The 20,339-nt window shown below is 37.3% G+C and overlaps 1 protein-coding gene across 6 annotated transcripts in view; it reads left to right on the top strand.

Moving 5' to 3' along the window:
* The window catches only part of TMX3 (thioredoxin related transmembrane protein 3), a 58,363-nt gene that overhangs the window by 5,822 nt on the left and 32,202 nt on the right, over nucleotides 1–20,339 (top strand). For all 6 annotated transcript variants that reach the window (XR_010917903.1, XM_067537483.1, XM_067537484.1 and 3 more), the window contains exons 4-9: nucleotides 1,064–1,187; nucleotides 5,906–5,951; nucleotides 7,511–7,591; nucleotides 12,267–12,366; nucleotides 13,576–13,653; nucleotides 16,271–16,337. Coding sequence is in view for 5 of the 6 variants with exons in the window: in XM_067537483.1 (XP_067393584.1) it covers nucleotides 1,064–1,187; nucleotides 5,906–5,951; nucleotides 7,511–7,591; nucleotides 12,267–12,366; nucleotides 13,576–13,653; nucleotides 16,271–16,337 (496 nt within the window). In the remaining variant the exon portion in view is untranslated. The remainder of the gene's footprint in view (nucleotides 1–1,063; nucleotides 1,188–5,905; nucleotides 5,952–7,510; nucleotides 7,592–12,266; nucleotides 12,367–13,575; nucleotides 13,654–16,270; nucleotides 16,338–20,339) is intronic.

Here is a 20,339-nt window from a genome sequence, read left to right as displayed (position 1 = left end):
AAACAAAAGGGGACTAGGTAGGAAGTGATCCCAGGGAGGGCAGTGGATTGGCATTCTAAGGTGTCAAGTGTTCCTGGCCACCATTGGGCCCTGGACTGGAGCCAGGTGGAGAGGTGAGCATGGGCTCCCCTATCCGCGCCAAGTGGACATTATCACACCAGGAGTCTTCACTTAGGTGAGAGGTGTGCTGAAAAGGCCTTGACTGTTCAAGGACCCTACCCCAACAAAGTCTCTGCTAAAAGAGAGGACTGGAAACCCTTGGGGAAGAGGCACTGAAGGACCAGACTATGCTTTCAAAGTGGAGGCACTCTGCCAAATTCCCATGTAACCATTAGGTGGCATTGTTGGTGATTGTGCACTACCTACACACTACTAAATGCAAATATTTTAAAATGTATGTTTATGGTTACAAGATACTTGTTCACTTGTGTTCAACCCCTTTCTCCCTTTGAATATCTGAAATAATGGGGCAGTTTGGTGATCTGCTTCTTGCCTTGAGACTGGACCCTGCCTGGTCCTTCATACCAAACAGTTAAGCTTCTCTGGCAAGAAATAGAGATGGCAAAAAAATGAAACTTTTTTTATATAAGCTCAAATTCCTTTATACAGATATCAGTCAAGTCACCCATCGATCACTATATCCAGGTGACGCATTTTTTCCCCTCCAGTACACTTCTTTAAAAGAGAGATTCTGTGGTCTGCATCTCTTTTGTGACTTTCCATAGGGAGAAGCACTGTACTGAAGAGAAATAGAAATAACTTGTAGGTCTCTTTCTAAAAAAATAATCTTCCTACATTCAAGATAGGAAGTGTTACATTAATTCACCATCTAGAAGTACTCATTTGGGATCCATTCTTGCTGAAAACAGTATTGAATCATGAAGGATTAGTTTACTCATAAAACTGGAGTGAAAAACTTGAATTTGAGGAAATCCTTGTAAACCAAGAGAGAATTATCCATTTGGCAATTTTTATTGGTTTTCCGAATGTGTGGATTGATAGTTCCATTTTTATAGAGACTTTACTGATTTTGTTTAATACAACACTTCTGGCTTGTTCTCAGTTCTATGCACCTTGGTGTGGCCATTGCAAAAAGTTGGAGCCTATATGGAATGAGGTTGGTATAGAGATAAGAAGAAGTGGGTCTCCAATAAAAGTTGGGAAGATGGATGCAACTTCCTATTCTAGTAAGTATGCATTGTGTTTTGTTGGCATAGTTATGTTGTAAACTAGTTTTGAAAATGAAGCAACCAGCAGGATTACTATTAAAAAGAAAAAAAGAAAAAGAAAAGGATTACTAGTAAACAAATGCGCTTGTCTTGAAGTATTTACTGGCTAAGTGTAGCAGTAAGTAATCAAAACATGTGGATGTATCATATCCCACTGTTAGTGACTTTTCAACTCATGCTGCTATGGTTTACCCCTACAACCCAAACCTTATACACCTAAAACAAATAGGAACAGAGGAGTAACCTCATAGAAGATAGTGCTTTTCAGGGCCCTACCTTTGGTATACGTTTCTCTAAGTTCTTTATCAGGTTCTTGGTCTGATTTACAGAGCCCATCGTAATAAGGTACAACTTGTCTGTTTTAGGTTCCTTACTTGACAGGTGGCCAGGTAGATCTACTTGCACTTTCAGAATTGTGAAGCGCTTTTATATGGTCAATCCTTAAGATATTATACTCATCCTGTTGAAATCATTGCCTCATTAGACATCAGATTTCCGTCCACCTTCTCGTTAAGCCTCCTCTTAAAAAGACACTGTTCTCTTCAGTATTTTAAATTGACTGACTTAAAAAAAATCTCTAAGAAAAAAATATTTCTATTTTGTTCTCCTATTGTGTGCTTGTACCTGTTATGAGTCCAGTGTAGGATTGGGGTTAAGCAGTTCTTTCGTCTTTCAGTTCTCTTGTTTTCACTGCATTTTAGTTTATTATATCTGTAGGAGAGGTGTTTCCATTTCTGAAGGGGGACATCAGAATGTATTTGTCCAGCACCAGCATTTTAGTTTATTATATCTGTAGGAGAGGTGTTTCCATTTCTGAAGGGGGACATCAGAATGTATTTGTCCAGCACCAGCAAGGTTGCAGTCCAGTTCTCATTATTAGCCAAGTCTTTTTCACTAGTCTGAAACTTGTAAATAAAGGCTTGTCCTGAAAATTGGTAACGTGTCTCTGGGCCCTACAAAGAACTTGTCCACCATGTTATTGTCAAACAGGTGTGGCATCTGCAGTTAATGCCACAAAATCCTGCCGGGGCTCAGTTTGAAAATGGAAGCTTCTTTGGTTGTTTGAAGTGGACATTGTACACACATGAAACACATCAGTGGACTCCACTAATGTCCTAAATTGGCTTTAGGAGAGCCCCCTTGGACAGGAAAGAGGATAACTGGGGATCATCTTGGTAGTGACAAGTGCTGCAAATCATTCTAAGCTAGACAGATGAACGGGATAGCCTGGCTCACAGGAATCTTGGATAGCTTTTTAGAAGTAGATGACTGTGCATAAGCTAGTGAATAGAGGGGGATGATGAGGGAGGAATGAGAACATTAAATGTCCTCACAAGAAGAAAGCATATAAGCAGTAACTTATACTTAGATGTATGTAGTACATGATCAGAAAATTACTATCACAATCAGTTGTACAGCATGAGGTTGTAATGGCTAAATACACGGATTCTTGGATTGGTTGCCATGAGTCTTAATATGATTCTGACTATAAAGTCCCCTTCAACATATGCCAAATAATACCCTTCACACATCATTCGCAGTTGCTTGCATCAAGGGGGGGAGAGGGGGCTGGTTATAATACCATTTGTACATTGGCAAACTAAGGGTAGGGCAAATGGGAAATAGAGCTCTTTTTCCACAATGGGCCAGGGGTTGTTAGTGCATCACAATGAGTCCATGATCAGTAGGGATGTGGAAAAATCTTTTAGCGTTACTGTATGTCTCCACTGTGGCCTGTAGAAATTGAACATCAATCTAGGGGGGAGCAGCTGCAAACTAGCAAGAAGCCTCCTAGTCAAGAGCTTTTGGGTTTGTTTATTCATTCATTTCACAAGTATATTGCACTTGATCAATTAATGCAATTTTGGTAAGCACTGTACCAGCATGTGCACACCTAAACAAAAGACTCTTTACAACCAGTATCTCAAAATTTTGACTTTGCAATGGCTATCCTACCTTGTATGTAGGATCACAATTCATTTTGCAGGTCTTACAGTTGGTGTGAAGGGAGAGAGGACTACAATGTTCAGCTTCACCTCTCAGCCCCTAACAACTCATTATCCTTATGGTGAAAGAGATATTGAAATAATGGCCCTGCCACAAGCAGACACACAAGGTCCTTTGTCAGAATCATCTCTGACTGTCCCAGAATGAGGTAAACCTCTGTTTAGATTCTAGAAGACTTCTGGGTTTGCCAGCTGCAGTAATTTCACAGATGAATGGGGATTTGGGGTAGAATTTTCAAGGGTGCCTTAAATTCCTAAATCCTGTTTCCAAAAGAAACTTAGGCTGTAATTTTGAGATTTACCAAGATATTTAGGCTCTTGAAGATGCAGATAGGTGCCTAACCAATTTAGATGGGATGGTGAGTGGTTGGGCCAGGGCTCTGAGGTGGCACCAAGCATTCTCCCTCAGGTGTTTGGCTGGCCAGTTCTTGCTCACATGCTCAGGATCTAACTTATCGCTTATGGATTATGGAAAGAACCGCTCCCTCCCTCCCTTCCTCCCCCCAGCTGCAATTGGTACCTTCCTCTGCAGCATATATGGGGTTACGTGGGTATATCTCAATCATTTCCCTGCCATTGCAGAGGTTTAGGGGTACCTCAGTCCCTCCTATTTTCTCCTTGTGGCACATAGTAGTCTAGTCTCCTATGGGCTGTTGTAATTTGCCCTGTTTTTTGTGGTTGGGTTTAAGATGTGGGTAGTAGATAGTGCTGGTGGCCTGTGATATACAGGATGTCAGATTAGATGAACTGGTCAACTTTATCACTGTATGTGCCTAACTCCTGTTGACTTGGTCTTAGGTGCTTTTATAGGTCCCACTCTGCCTCATCTGCATCCTTACGTGCCTAGATATTTTGGCAAATATGGTTCTTGGAGGTCTAACTTTCTTTTGAAGTGGGGATTTAGGAGCCCAGTTAATCTAGGCACTCTTGATAATGTTATCTTTGATGCTGAATTGCTAGTTTCTTGAGGTAACATTGCTTGCATGGAAAAATATGTTGCCTCCACTGTCCCATATGAGTCAACAGGTATTATTTGCATTATCATAGCTTCTAGGAGCTTCCACTTACAGTATAAGCCAGGAGCCAACGAGTACAGATAGATGGGAGGAGTTCAAGGAAACAATGAGACATGTTGGTTGGTCATGGAAATATGGCTATTTTGATTTAGGGAAATACTCTGAAATTAGGTGGCAGTGATGAACGACATTCACTAAAATTCCACAAGCTATTTAAAATTGCATGAAGCAGGGAAGATGGCTTGAGGTCAAGCTAAAAGATTCAGAAATGAACTGAAGTGTAACATTACATTGTTCACAGGAAGACATTTTTAATAAGACCTAATCATGACCATATAAGCAATAGAATAAACCTAGAAATATGGCATTTTAACTACCTTTTCATGGCAGGGTATTATTGCAAACTTCCATTGTAATGAACCACCGCTGGTACTAGTACTAGTGCTAGTAGTACTGCTACTTTAATTGCCTTGTACACTGTGTACATAAATTTAGCCACATTTATGTGGCTGTGTCTTTAACTTTACTCATTTGTGACAAAAATGACACTGGCAGCATAAAATGCTGAGTTAAGGTGACACATGTTACACAAACAAACATGCAACCTTAAATATGTCTTCACAAGGATGCCCAGAGGAATTCAGAGCTTTCCCCTTCCTTAGAAAAACTACCACTCTCTGCCTACCCCAGAAATCCAAATCAGGACTCCCTGTTCATTGAGTCCAGCAGTATCCTGCATGGGATTTGTATTGTACTATGTATCACTAACTAGTGGCTGTTGGTTTATAGAGTTTGAAGTGGAAATATTGATCTCACTCCTAGTTTTCATTAGCATGGTTTCAATTAAGATATTTATAGCACATTTGATTTCATGAGATTTACAGGTTACAAAAAACAAATATTCCCCACTTGCAAAATAATGAGACAGGATACTGGCACGGGATACTGGGATTAATTTAAGATTGTGAGAAAGATGTCACTTTAAGCAGGAAATTCAGCATTTAACTTTTTTTTTTTTTTTAGTTGCACAAATGTCATGATGAGGAACAGAATTATTTGCTCCTTCCAGCGTGTCCACTCATTACTGTCCACTGTTACTGCACTGTATGGCATAATGGCTGTAGCCCACTGTGCTCTCCACTCTCATCTCTCTATGCAGTGCAGGATCACGGCCTGATTTTCCAGTAAAAGTCATAGCGTAATGCTGTCCCTCTGTCTGTTTTTGTACTACTCAGAATCACCAAAGTATAGAAGCGTTTGGTATCTGTCTTTTAATGACTGATACCTGCAAGGATCTGGATGCTTTTATAAGGCTTTTTTTTTTAGTATTTTGTGTATTAACTGACAAGTATACGCGCTATTAGTATTAACATGCTTACTACATTTTCATGACATGGAGTAAGTAACACGTTTCCACTTTATTCATTAAGTGATTAATTCTATTAATTTTGAGGTAAGAAAAATGATAATGTATGAATGCATTCAGATGTAAGAAGCCTTTGCAGATTATCACAACAGGATACTGTTTTCATTTCCCCCTTCTAAAAGCTCAACAATGGGCTTTTTTTTAAAAAGCCTTTATTATACAAACCATCTAATTCCTCTTTTGCATACATAAGACTAAAACACAAACTTAACCAAATGTGTCTTTCAGGTATTGCCTCTGAATTTGGAGTTCGAGGTTATCCAACAATTAAGCTGTAAGTTGACCTTTCCTGTATTATATTTTTAAATAGCAATCCTCTCTGCCATTCACTTTGTAAAAGGAAAAAAACAAAAAACCTTAACAGCTGATACCTATAAAAAGTGGGAAAGGAGAGTGACAGTTAACATTTGGTGCCAGTTTTGAATCAATTATTGTTGAACTGGATATCTTTTAAAAATTATTTTTCATTTACATTTAAGGTTCTGAGTAATACTAAGCTGTTAAACAAGGTGGTGGTGTAAGTAAATTGAGTGTTAATTAAGCTGAAACAAGCTTGTTGTATAGCAGTATAAATAATCCATAGTCTCATAAAATAAAAATTGTTCAAAGGCACATCTTGAACTTGAAATCCAGTCAGTTCTAACGGACACGTTAAACAAAGTTTCAGATATGAAGCCTGAGTCACCCTCCCAATGTTTATGACTTTTTTATTGTTTCTCTCCACTTTTAATAACTTTTTTGTCCCATATTGCTATATGTGAAAAGAGAGCCAGGGAAACTTAACTGCTGTGTAGGGTAAAAGGTGAAAGTGACTGTACACACAGTTCTATTAAAGGTATAAATTAAAAACAGAAAACTGTATTTTTCTTTAATCTTTCAGTTGCATTTATTAAAAAGGAAACTTTGGGATATGGCCAGACTTAGAATTCTTTGTTTCCCATGTGTGTTGGGGTTAATAAAGGATGTTTGGTTGTCATAAAGATCCCATTGTTGCTGTTTGGATTGTCTTTAGTTAGATTTCCCAAGGGTTGTGCCATTGAAATATTGCAGCTTGTTACAGCCTGTTTGTTGTCATGACACATTCAGGCTGAGGAAATTGGTCTTAAGGATACCAGAAAAATAATGTTACTGACCCAGATGCGTTCTCTTTCAAAAGAAATGCTGTTATTCTTCACTGTTATAAATCCTACTTGAATTTTTTTTTAATAATAGAAGCACGTTAGACCCCACCCCATCAGTTATATATACAATAACATACTTAATTTTCTTGTCTCTGTCAGTGAACTGAAGGTTAACTGAATGTTCACGTTTAAGAAGCCTTTGCAGATTATCACAACAGGATACCATTTTCATTTGCCCTTTTTGTTTTGCTCTTTTCCAATAGCAAAAAGGTTTCCAAAGGTTTTTTTTTGTAAGGGGTAATAAATGGAACTTTTAAATATCCCTTTATGGGATCTTAATGCGGAGTTCTTTTTCGTAGTCTGTGAGCAAATCTCAAGTTCTTGAACTTCTAATATATTGTCAGTAGAAAGCAAATGACAGCCAACATGTACAGCAGAACTTATTTTCAGAAGGCAAACAGTGTTGTGTGATTTCTCTCTCACCCCCCACCCTAATTATATTGTATTTGTGCCACTGAGCTCTAATTTTGCTATTTAAAGATTCATTCTTTTGGCTAATGTGTTAAAAATAGCATTCAGCACTTATTAATGATTGACTATTAGAAACATGGAGATGCATAGGCGGCAAACTGATTTATTTTTGTTATGAATAAAGAGGGTAAAATAAATGGAAATTGCTCAGGATTTTAGTTTTTTTTTCCCCCCCCTCCAGCTTAAAAGGTGACTTGGCATACAACTATAGAGGACCTAGAACCAAAGATGACATAATTGAATTTGCTAACAGAGTATCAGGGTAAGTATTTATTAGCTTTTTTTGAATATACAGTGACTTACATAGTTAGTTTTTTGTTGAGTTTGCCCTATTTAGTTTTTTTTTTAAAGGAGAACCAAAGATGGGTTTCTTTGAAAGAAAGATGTTTGACATTATATTAATGAAGTCTTGTATTCTTACAATTACATTGCAAGAATCAGTAGCATCAGTCTTGTTTGTTTATTATAATTTGAATTAGGATGTGAACTGTATAGCAAAAAGAAATATTGAGTTAAGCTCAGAAATAGGCTAAATACCCCCCACTGACCATGCTGGGTGGCAAGGTGAGAAGGCATTCAATCCTGGAATACATATTAGGCAGTTAGTGGACTCATCAACAAAGACAGTAGTAAACCAATCTTTCTGTATGTATTTCTGCAATACTTTTTTTTGTATTGGCTGCCTCCTGCATTCTGGTTAGTGGAGACATTTAGAACCCATTGGGTTTAAAATGATGATCAAGTTTGCTTTGTTATTTACCTTTAAAAGAGGTAACACAATCTTGACCCCATCTAAATTAATAGTCATTTATTTCAGAAAAGGGAAGTCCGTGTCATAGTAGAGTATTTATCATTTGTGTGTTGTTTTTTTAGGCTAATGCAAGTGTTCCTGTAGGTCAGGGTTGGAGGACAGGAGAGAGTGTTAAGTGCATGTGTGTGCGCGTACTAATCACAAAGTAAAAAACATTGAATATAGTTAAGGAGAGATGAGCTAACTGAAACAGACTTCCCCCTCACAATTTCATTGTCAGTATACCTTTTTTTTTTACTCTGAATATCCACATTGTCTGAAGTTAGTTTTTAAGAAGATTTTGCACATCCTTCCCTGATTCTTTACCTCATACAAAAAAAGATAAACCATAACTAAAATTGGAGCTTATTATTTATTTGGCCTATATAAACATGTTTTTACTATTGCTTCGTTCTTCCTCTCTCCTCTGTTCATTTTGATTTTGTGTTGCATCTTGTTCTGCCAGCAGCACCGCATGGGTGGATGTGATAATTCTCAGGGAACCCAGGTCTGAGTGTCACCTTGTTATGCTCTGCCTTCAGCATGAGGAAGTCTTGCTAAGGATGTCAGCTCCTTAACAACTCTGGCCTTTGAGCCACGCAAGCACTCTCCTCCGTGCTATGCATGCCCTGACTTGGCCTTGCAGATGACCAGTAGATGTACTGCAGTCCCCAAATCCTGTTGAAGCATTCCTCTGTGCTATCCAACCCCTGATACTGAATATCAGGGATCCTGAAATCTGTTTGCTGCAGAAAAATGTGGAATTTGCGGTTTTACAGAAAATCTTTAGTTTTTACATTTTGTGAAAAAATAAAAACATATATTAACTATTAACTAAGTTTTACTGACAGTACCAATGTCACTTATTTAGGGTGTGCAATCTCCTTCGCTTGTGGTTGATTTTTGAATGCACTTTAAATTTACATAACCAAACATATTCCAGTAAACTGCTTCTGGATATAGAGATTATTTAACAGTGTACAGGGGTTTGTTTTTTAATGCATCTTCAGATGTGAGTAGTTAAAGTTATGAAAAGATGCCAAGAACTTTAAAAATCAGCCCTAAAACCGTGTCACTGAGTTTGATAAGGACAAATTTCACGTTAATGATAATGTGCTGTTCTGTAAAGTATGCAGGCAGTTTGTAGATTCTTAGAAGGCAAACAGCTGTAGAACACATGGAAAGCGCTAAACATAAACTGAATGAAAAGAAAGAAAACAGGACGCTGAAACAGCAGGGCCGTTGGCAACAGTAAGGAAATAATGCATGGTGACTGGATCATTCCAATGTTTTTGTGACTTAAAAAAAAAAATTCTGAAAATATAGAATGCAGACAGAAATATTTGGTATATGTAAGAAATACAAAGTGCAATTTTATTACTTTATTTTATTTTATTTTTGATGGCACTGGTAGGCTTCAGACTTGCTTAAAAATTGTAAACGTATCAGTAAAATATTGTGTTCAGCTGATACCTACATATATTGTGGCTAGGGGCACTAAATAGCATTTAATTTTAATTGCAGAAAAATGCAGAATTTTATGGGTTTTTTTAATTGGAGAATTTTGCAGTTTTTTGTCATGGAAAACTAAGATCCAGAAATCTCAAATCCTCTGCCCCCAAAGGAGCAGTGTACCCCATTTTACCAGTTTTACCTAACCTCCCTGCTCCTGTTTAATACACAACAGTTCTAATAAAACAAAAGGTTTATTTCAGAATGGACTAGAAACAAGTGAGAGCGATAGAAACAAATAGTCACAAATATCAAGGGCCACAAATAAATACCATTTTTTAAACCCTGAAAGGCCACCAGTCTATCAACTCATAAAAAATGTATTGATGTATACACCATTAAGGACTACAAATCACTACATATTTAAAGTAAACGATTTGATGCTATTGTGGTCATTTTTACATTCACTATTTTACATTACAGATTACTCACAGTATGACACACTCACAGACAAAGTACTAGTGTAGATGATTGACTCATTACACACTGAAACACATGGCTTGGCAGCTCAGTCACAGTGGGTGGCCTGCTAAGTGCAGGCCAAACCGGAAGGCAGGGATTTTTAGAGTCCTGCCTCTCTCCTCAGGCATGGTGGGTCTTGGCTGCTCTGCCAGCAGGACCCTCCCCACCACTGCAGCCAGACAGAAGATCTTCTTTGCTGATCTCCCATCCTCCTGGCTGCAGCAGGAACCTCACATGTCCTGTAGCCCAAGTGCTCCACCTGAGTCCCTAGGCCATGGCTCCCTTCTGTAGCCAAGGGAACAGGAGATCAGTGCTCCGCTCCCTCTGGATCTAGCAGGGACCCCAGCACCTGGGGATTCAGGCAGAGCACTTTGCCATGCTACCTGTTGGAGCCAAGGGAGGGGAATGCTGCTCTCCTGTCCCCTTGGGTGTATCAAGGAACCTGCACCAGTCTTGTAGCCCTGTGGCAATGCGCTCCTCCTGGGTCCTTATGCTGCAGCTCCCTTCTACAACCAGTGGGGAATGGCGGGCCACTTTGGAAGACCCTGCGGGCCACTTTTGGCCCCTGGGCCACAGGTTGGGAACTACGGGTTTATATCATGATATGATTTTATGTGAAATAAATGAAAAATAAGTAATACATTAAACCCATTGCTATTCTCAAAGATGGCTGAATTTAGACACTAAAATATGTAGAAGACTAATATCATAAAAGGTTGACATTACAGATATGCTAAAGACAGTACAATATGTTTTTCATTCTTTAAAGCCATATAATTTCCCCTCTACAATAGTGTAAGTCTAATGTATTCACAAAAAATAAATCACTGTATTAGTAATGGCTTGAAAGTGTTCAGTGTACTTGTGGTGAATATTTCTCAAACAATTCTCTAATGATTAAGTGATTGTTAAGACAGGAATACATTCTTAGTTATTTTCATTTATATTTTGGCCACACTGACCTGGTTGAAGAAATTTTGTAGGGTGATAATATGTAACTGGAATTTTTCTGATGCAATTGCTACTTAAACTCCTTAGTTAAGTTTTGTAATGTGTTTCCATATTGATTTCAGTAATGATGCAACTTTGGCAGTTAATTACTGAACAAATTACATGGAACAGAATGATGCAATGCATGTTAATAGATCCTTGACACTGCACTAATTTTTTGGAACCGATACTGCTTCAGGTGTGAGAAATAGATTTTAAAATACCCCATCATATACAGTTTGAAGATTTACATTTGCAGTTGTGAAAAAGTATGTTTAGTTAGGCTGTTAGTGGTTTTTTACTATATCTAATCATATTCTGTTGCAGGCAGAAGCTCATTTTCTGCTACCTTCCACACTTTTATTTTTTAATTGTAAAATGAAATGTTTTTGAATGGTGTGAGAATTACTGATATTAAACTGAGGTATTCAGAAACTTATTTTCTCTCAGCTGTCACATATCAGTTCTATTGGGATGATGCAGGATTTAGCTATTTTATTATTTACAGAAAGGTGAAGAAATAGCAGCAAATGAATTTTGTGGGTCGTATCAATTATTGACTAATGCACAGGCTGTATTTTAAAATTAAAAATACAGCATTGACTAGGATTTCACAATTTACCAAAAAAAAAAAGTGGAGGTGAGGAGGATTGTATATTGAGTTTTATTGGGACAATTAGCAATCTAGTGAAGGAAATAATTTGTTGGGTTTTTTTTTCTAAAATTGCCAACATGGATCACCCCATATAGGGATAATTGCAACCTTGGCACATGGGTCAGAATCTTCTAGAGATTGGGTTCTGCTTGGGACCATTCAAATTTCCTATATTCACCCTTACCTGGGGTTTAGAACATAAAAATGGGGCATGAACCTAACTGCTTTTCAATTCTTTCCAATAGTCTAGAAATGCTGGTAATCTCCAAACTAGACTCACTTACAAAATTTTATCTGCCTATTTCAGAAATAATTACACCATAGATCAGATGGCTTGTATGTAGTGTCAGGGTAACTGTTTATTAATTCTTACTCTCTTAAGAATTGGTATAATTGGTAAATTCCATTGCACTGTAACACCAGTATGACATGTTGTAGTGGGCAGTCAGAATTGTACAGTTTAGATCAGCTTATGTTTTCTTTCGTTTTCAAAAAACTGAATATTCCTTCATATTTCCCTTTCCTCAGGCCTCTTATCCGGACACTCCCTAGCCAGCAAATGTTTGAACATGTGCAAAAGAGGCATCGTGTACTTTTTTTATATGTTGGTGGGGAATCTCCTTTAAAGGTTTGAAACTTCATTAAATTCATTTTTTTGTTTTAGATCTTTATAGAGATAGTCTAAAGTGACTTATACATATCTCTTCTAAAAAATTAGAAAGTAATTGTAATTTTATACAATTTTAGTTGTATATTTTAAGAGATTGTAGTAAGAAGCTGAATGTGTTCTAATTTTAGAACTACTTTTGATAATGGCACAATATATATATCTTTTTATCTTAATGTATGTGTTTATAGGCATTTACCAGACGTGCTGGTAATCTCTGGGATGTGAGGTGCTGTCTTTCATTTTGTAATCATTGTGTAGTGGGACTTCGCAGTCCTAATAATGTGTAACAGTATTTTAAAATTATACTTAACCTTAGAAATGCCTGTTTTGTTTTGTTTTGAGGCATAAGGCATGAATTCAAAATAGTTAAATTTAAAAGTTATTTAGTGTAATATTTACTGTGTGGCAGTTATAGTGAAGGAAGAGTTTTTCGTTAATTTTTTAGGTTTTGCGGTCTTTTTATACTGATGTTCTATGTTTCTACATCTTTGTAAGTTTCACTTTAGTTGGAAGGAAAGAAACTTGGGTGTGTTGGTCTTCATTTGAACAAAATCCTCTGAAAATTTTAAAACTCTTGCTGTTGCTGACTATATCACTTCTATGATGCTGTCATTATGTGTCACTCCTGTTATGCATATGGTGTGTGTTTCCTTTTTGCTCTAATACTTAGTAGGAGGCATTCATTATGGTGTAAGATCCATTCACTCTTAAAATAAAATTAAATTTGATGTTTTTAAATAAAATTATCATAATACAAACAAAATTCACTGGCTTTGTCTAAATCCAAATAAGCCAGGGAATGGTTATCAAGTACATTGTGGCCTGTCCAGTTTTTTTCCTTGGTTTGAGTGGAACAATGCAGGCACAGAATCATGTATTACTGGACTAATTTTTGTTCTACCCGCAGTAAGTAGGTAGGTAGATAGATAGGTAGGAGAAGGTAGGGAAGCTTATAAAAGCACAGCTACATCATTTCACATTTGCATGTTTAGACATGTAATGCAGATGGGCCTGTAAGTAAGCTTTCTGTTCTAATTTTGTTACTTTGTCTTTATATTTGATGTTTTAAAAAGTAGACAAAAAATGTTTGTGTTGAATTTTTTTCTGTTCATGTGTGCCAAGATTTGAGGATTTTTTTAAAATGTCTTTCTGTTTGTATTTTCACAGGAAAAATACATAGAAGTCGCGTCAGAACTAATTGTTTATACATACTTTTTTTCTGCCTCGGAAGACGTGCTACCTAAGGTAAATTTACTTTATCAGATACTTCGACTCTACCACCTCTTCTAATTTAAATTGTATTTAGCACAACCATGGCCTTTTAATTTTTGCTGTTTCTGACATCAAACACTACAGGAAACTGGTCAGTAACAATAATCACTGATCAGTAATAGTAATCACTCTAATGAATGATATTTCTACATAAAGATTCTAAGAGAGAAAACATAGATTTGGAATTGAGTTACAGTTACGGACTACACTGCCATTTTCTACTTACGTGTTACCATATTGATTACCAGCAATACTAAAACCTCCATGTCTTTAAAAAATCCTACCAAATTATTCATTATAATGGATTGAAATTCAGTGAAAAAGTTTCACTAAATTTTTTTGTAATTGCAATATTTCTTAGGTTGATCAGGCAATCCTGTTTTGCAGTGACCAAGTGACTTTTTCAAAGACAGTATTGAGTGCATTAGGAACTTAAATAGAATAACTCGAATCACAGAAGACAACTTGTTATAATCCTAGTTTCAAGATCTTTTAGTGTATCAGAACTGACTTTGGAGAAAAATGTGGCTTAAATATAACCATATCTGAAAAAAGTATGTTTATGCTAGTAACATAGATGATTTTTTGAAAACAGTATCAGAATTGCCATTTACTGAATACTTATTGAGGGTTAATAACTTTTGACAAAATTGAAGAAATAAATTAAGAACCTTAGAAATATAGTATGCTGAAAATTATCTGTTCATGCTTTCTTCTTTAGAGGGAATATATAAATTGTGTATGTAGCAGATTTTTACCCCACGTTTTCCAAGTCATTTTTGGGAGGGAGAAAGATCCCTGGAATGGAAAGGACACGAGGAACTCTCATCCCAAACTCCAGCCCAGAAATGGGTTCCCAAAATGCTTCAAAGTACCACCCAAGAAACAGGTGCAAAAGCCCCTTTCTCATACCCACTTGTCCCTCCTTATCTGAGCTGTCTCAGTCCCAGTGACAAACTTCAGAATCTTCCAAGCAGCCAAAATGTGCTAATCAGATATTCCTAGGAGGAGTTGAGATGTGGGAAGCCTTGTTCATTTGTAGCTGGGAAAAGGCAGCTTTATGTGCTTGATACTAGGGAATGGGATTTTAATATATCCTACTTTACTAGCATAGAGAAATGTATGAAAACCATACCTGTTTAATATGGTTGTTTTGTGAAGGGAGATTGCATGTACAAGATTTGAAAACCCAATAACTATAATAAATGCATTATTTTTCATAAAACAGCTGTTTAAAATCTACTGAGCCTGTCGCTATAATAAAATTGATTGTAAATACAAAATGCTAGAAAAACCATGTTACACCACTATTTGCCTAACCTTATAAGGCAAGTGTTGTCTAGAGTCTGGAGACTATCTGTATTTATTGGCTGTTTCACTGACTCACTGTAACAACTCTGATAAGTCACCTGTGAAAAAATGTTTAAAGTTATGTTTCTAAATCTATATGTATTTACCTATGGCCTGATTTTTGAAGGTGCGGAGCATCTGCAGTTTTTATCAGCCTCAGTGGAATTTATTGGTGAATGTCACTTCTGATACTTACTTTACCTAATTGTAAGAGCCTAACCTTATCCTTTGACCTTGTTTTGCCATAGTTGTACATACTTACAATACAGTCACAAGTGCTTTGAGGTTTAACATTTGTAAAGCCAAGCTCGATGAGATATTTTGATCACATATATGCTGCAAAAGAGCTAAGTAGCTGTAGTTTTTTTTAAATATCCTACAGGAAAATCAGTAAAATTGTAAAACAGGTGAGTTTAAATTTTATGTAATTCTCACTTAAGGTGCTCCACAAACTTTAACCCTGCCCCCTTACACTAATTCATCATTGTACCTTTATTTTGTTTCATAACTCCTATCTCTGCTCTACAGCAGGGTAGTGAAGGTAGAGTTAAAGCTGGTAGCTCTGATTTATAAGTCTGATGTAATTTATGCCAGGGACCAAACAAGCCCCCAGACAGCCCGTGTCACCTCTTCACTTTGTGGAGCTTCCTGGGGCACAGAGAATGAAGCCAACAAGTGTAAAACAAGTCAGAAAAAACAATGGTTTCTAACATTTTCAGGTATGGTAGTAGAAGAATACTATCTTTTGAAAATGTTTGTTTTAAAATTGCCACGTGTGTAAGGGAGATAGAGATTTAAAATACTTACCTTGTTAAAAATCCAGCTTTGTTTGTCAAGAAACAAATATCCTTATCCTCCTACAGCATTTTTTATGGAATGTACAAAAGCCTTTTGTTTTCTATTTGCTGAATGCATCAGCTTTTGAGTAAGAAATATAGCTCCTAGTGCTGGAGAAAATACTAATATAAATTAGGAAATTGGAAATCTAAACATAAATTGAATCTCCATATAATATCAGATTTTTTAAAAAAGGTTTGAATGGAAAAAGATGAAATTATTAAAAGGAGAAGTGAGGGACTTCGGTTCCAAGCCTCTGTTATAAACAAGGCTGAGAGAATATTTAAGTGTCCTGTTTAATTATTTGAGTATATTTGCTTCAGACTGGTGAGTTGAAAGTTTATGCACTTAAAATGCCTTAATCATCATTGGGATGATTAAAAGCCATCTCTCACTCTTTTAGTATATGACACTACCTGAATTGCCTGCTGTTGTGGTCTTCAAAGATGGAACTTACTTTGTATTTGATGGTAAGTAGAAGTGTGCACTGTTCATCTAAAGGCAAAATACTCCCAAGTATATTTGAGGGAAATCAAAACAAGCATTCTTTTTGAAGGAGATTAACCAACATTTTAAAAGATTTGACCAAGTTTGTATTGGATAATCTTTTCTTTGTCAAGGAGAGAAAATGGGAATAACAGTTAACACGAATTTCTGTTAGATGTCTGTTATGTAATTCTGATTTTTTTTAATGGAACAAAATAAAGCATTGGAGTGAGAATTTTGTTCAAGAGCGATAAATGAAGGAAAGAGGGAAGCAACTGAAATTTGACTTTGCATGTTTTGCTTAAATGTACTTTTGCATGTTACAGGTATATTACTGTACATTGAGTATTGTTAATGCACTAGTAAGGTTGCAGAAGAACATTCTGCAATAGTCAATTTTTGATAGGACAAAGGTTGGCGTTTTAGAAGAACAGGTGTAGTTCCTTGGCCAATTAAAAATGACAAATGTCATGTCCGGCCTCTACTGCTATGTGGGAATTCAGAAGCAGAAATAAGTTCTGTAGATTCCAAAAATTATGAACCCACTGACTGTTGAAGGACAGACACCTGAAATAGAGGGTCAAATGACAGTTCCAGCCAGTTCATCCAAATTGTTCCTGCAAGTTATTCCTCTTTGCCAACCAAGATCATGTCTTATCTTTCTGATAACAAACTTGAGATAGGTACTCTTTATTCAGATATCTACTATGCTCAAACAGTGGGCAGTAGGGTAACTGTACAATATTAGAGTTATGTGTGTGCACGTTTTTGAGACAGGCTGGGCTGGCTGACTGAAACACTTTCAGAGAAGGGAAATTCACAGTTTGGTATTGTGAAAGAATAATGGGCTGAAAGGGCAGAAAACTGGACTCTTGCTTCTTCCTTGAATGTTAGGGTCACAGATAAAGGGTCCTATTCTGTCCTTAAGCATATGCACTGCTTCACTTGACTTAAATGGGGATGAACACACATGCCAAAGGAAAATTTGCCCCTTAACTATTCATTTAATTAATTCTTAATTACCTTTTTTCACTATTTTACATCATACTGAAACAGAAGATGCTAATGTGGAAAAAATGCCATCAGTGGCAAGATTCCCCCATTAGTTATATTTTTGGTCCTTCGGTAGAAGGGGAACTAACTGGAAAGATGTAGAACTATTTTATTTGTAGTAGGTTAGCTCTGATTGGTATTTAGAGGAGAAAAGAGACAATTGTGTAAAAAATATGATTAGTCATTTCATATTAGTTGAATTTAACCCATGTTATATCTGAGTAAAAGTCTGCTGATGTATTACTCAGCAGTTTTGCTTGGTTGCTGTTTATAAAAAAGTTCATAAAAATATAGGAATGGATTATGATATTAGGATTTATCAGATCATGGCATGTCTGCTATGACACAATTCCCCTGTTCTCTCCAGTGATGACAAGTCTAAGGGATATATTTCCCTGGAATTGGGGGCACAAAAGGGAGTTAGGTGTCCATTTGGATCTTTGAAAGTCCCCCTGTAAGTGTATTATTTCTGACAGTGGGTTAGCAAAAAATGTATGTTTGTGGTAAGTGTCTTAATTAGGGTCTTCTGGCTTTTTAAAAAGGATAAAGTGATAAATAGAAAATATGTTTAGCTGGCTTATACACTTTCTTTAACTAATATCTTTACCCGAAAGATAAAGCTATACATGTATTTTTTCCAAGCAAACAATACAATTGTCTTCTATATTAGAAAACACACACCAAAATTACACCTTTCTGACAAATATACTCCATATAAGCCTTGAAATAGTACAGATAAAATAATCTGGGGTCAGATCAAACAGCAAATATACATGTATCAGCAGAATGGCTGACTGTAGAGTAAAAACAGCTTTGCAGAAAAATAACCTATTACTAGAAATAAATAGGAGCACCCATGTGTTTTATGTATGGTACAAACACAAACGAAGGCATGGTCTCTGCCCTGAAAAATTTTCATTCTAAAAAAGACAAAACAGATGGAAAGGTAGAGGGCATGGAAAAGACAAATACAGTTGAAAGTACATCACTCTTAATAATACAGAATTAGAATTGCAGTTTTTCCAAAACTTTTCTCTAAATTCTCTCAATAGCACTGATTCTTCTTTCATTTATTACACATGTCCATTCTATTGTAGGTGTATGCATGCCTTGTGCACAGTTGTTAGAGATTTTTCCCTCAGTAATACCTGTTGAGGCAGCACCATAGCCACCAAAGGTTTTTCAGATTTATGGTTAATGAGTCCCATTACCAGTTTGCAGTACTGCCTTTTGGCTTATCAGCAGCCCCTCATATTCACAAAATGCATGGCCGTAGTAGAAGCGTTCTTGTGAAGGTCAGACATTCATGTGTTCCCCTACCTGGGTGACTCAGTAGTGAAAGGCCAGTCCAGGTCTCAGGTACTTTCCAGCATATCTGTTATTCAGTTCCCTTTTGTCGCACTGGGGCTCCTTATCAATACAGAGAAATCTGTCCTGACACCTGTTCAAAGAATAGAATTCATTGGGGGCAGTCCTGGACTCTAAAAAGGTCAAGGGTTTCCTGCTGGAGCAGAGGTTCCAAAAAAATGCGAGTCATTGCTCAAGATCTAAAGATGCACCTTTTCACTAAGATTCAGAATTGCCTCAAACTTCTAGTTGAGGCAATGGGTGGTGTTTGCTTACATGGTGCAGCATGCCAGGCTACACCTCCGAGAACTACAGGATTGGCTAGCCTCGGTGTAGTCACTGGCCCATAATCATATGGACAAGTTGGTTCACGTACCTGCTGAGATGTTGTCCTCCTTGGATTGGTGGGCGGAATTTGCAAATGTTTGCAAAGGAGGTCCTTTTGCTCCTCCATAGGAATAACTCACTCTAGCACAGATGCATCGGCTCTAGATTGGGGAACTCACTTAGGTCCCCTTCAGACTCCCAGAGCCTTTGGTCTCCTTAGGATCGAAGGCTCCATATAAATATCACAGAGCTTTGGGCCATCCATTTAGCTTATGTAGTGCGCCTTCTGCATATCTTGGGGTGGAATTTGTTGGTACTCACAGATGACACAGCAGCCATCTTCTATGTAAATAAGCAGGATGGGGTGAGGTCCGAGGGAAGAATGTTGGGAAAAGTCATGTCTTTGGAATTTCTGCATCACCAGTTCCATCAGCCTGAGAGCAGCTTACCTTCCAGGAGTTCAAAACACTCTGGCAGATGACCTGAGTACTCCTTCACATGTCCCCACAAGTAGTCTCTTCACCTAGATGTGTCCACATCCATTTTCCAGTGGTGGGAAACTCCTGAAGTGGACCTGTTTGCAACAAAACCAAACAAAAAGTCACCTTTTTTGTTCCTGAGTTGTCACAGCCTGTGTTCACCGGCAGATGCTTTCATCCTGCCCTAATCAGAAGGCCTGCTATATGCTTTCTCTTACGTTCTGTTCCTGTCCAAAGTCAAAGGTTCTGCTCATCTTATTCTAATAGCCTCATTGTGGCCCTGTCAACATTGGTTTTCAACTCTACTAGCTCTATCAGTAAGACATCCGCTGCCATTCCCAAGAGATGTGGATTTGAACTCCTTCATCCCAATCTTCAGACTCTCCACTTGAGAGCTTGGATGCTTGGATGTCTGACAAACTCAGAATGTGTTTGCTCTAAGAGGGTGCAGGAAGTTCTACTAAATAGTTTTTCCTTCAACTGGGTCTATCTACCTTGCTAAATGGAAGAGATTTTTCCATTTGGCCTATACAAAAAGGTGTTCCCTCAGCTCAAGCACCAATTTGTCATATCTTGGACTATCCTTTGTTTCTGAAACAACAGGGGTTAGCTCTTAGTTCCATCAGAATCCATTTGGCAGTTATCTTAGCTTTCCAGCTGCCCATGGTCAACAATTAGTTTTTTCAAACCCTGTTTCCATCAGATTTCTAAAGGGTTTGCTCAGATTATACCCACAGGTTCACAACCTGGTTCCACAGTGAAGTTTAAATTTAGTTCTAG

Source organism: Emydura macquarii, unplaced genomic scaffold, assembly GCF_026122565.2.
Source record: "Emydura macquarii macquarii isolate MOO-44397 ecotype Brisbane River unplaced genomic scaffold, CSIRO-AGI_Emac_v2 contig_431, whole genome shotgun sequence".
In the NCBI taxonomy this organism is placed as follows: Eukaryota; Metazoa; Chordata; order Testudines; family Chelidae; genus Emydura; species Emydura macquarii.
The sequence above is the reverse complement of the archived record's forward strand: the minus strand, read 5'-3'. Positions and strand labels throughout refer to the sequence as shown.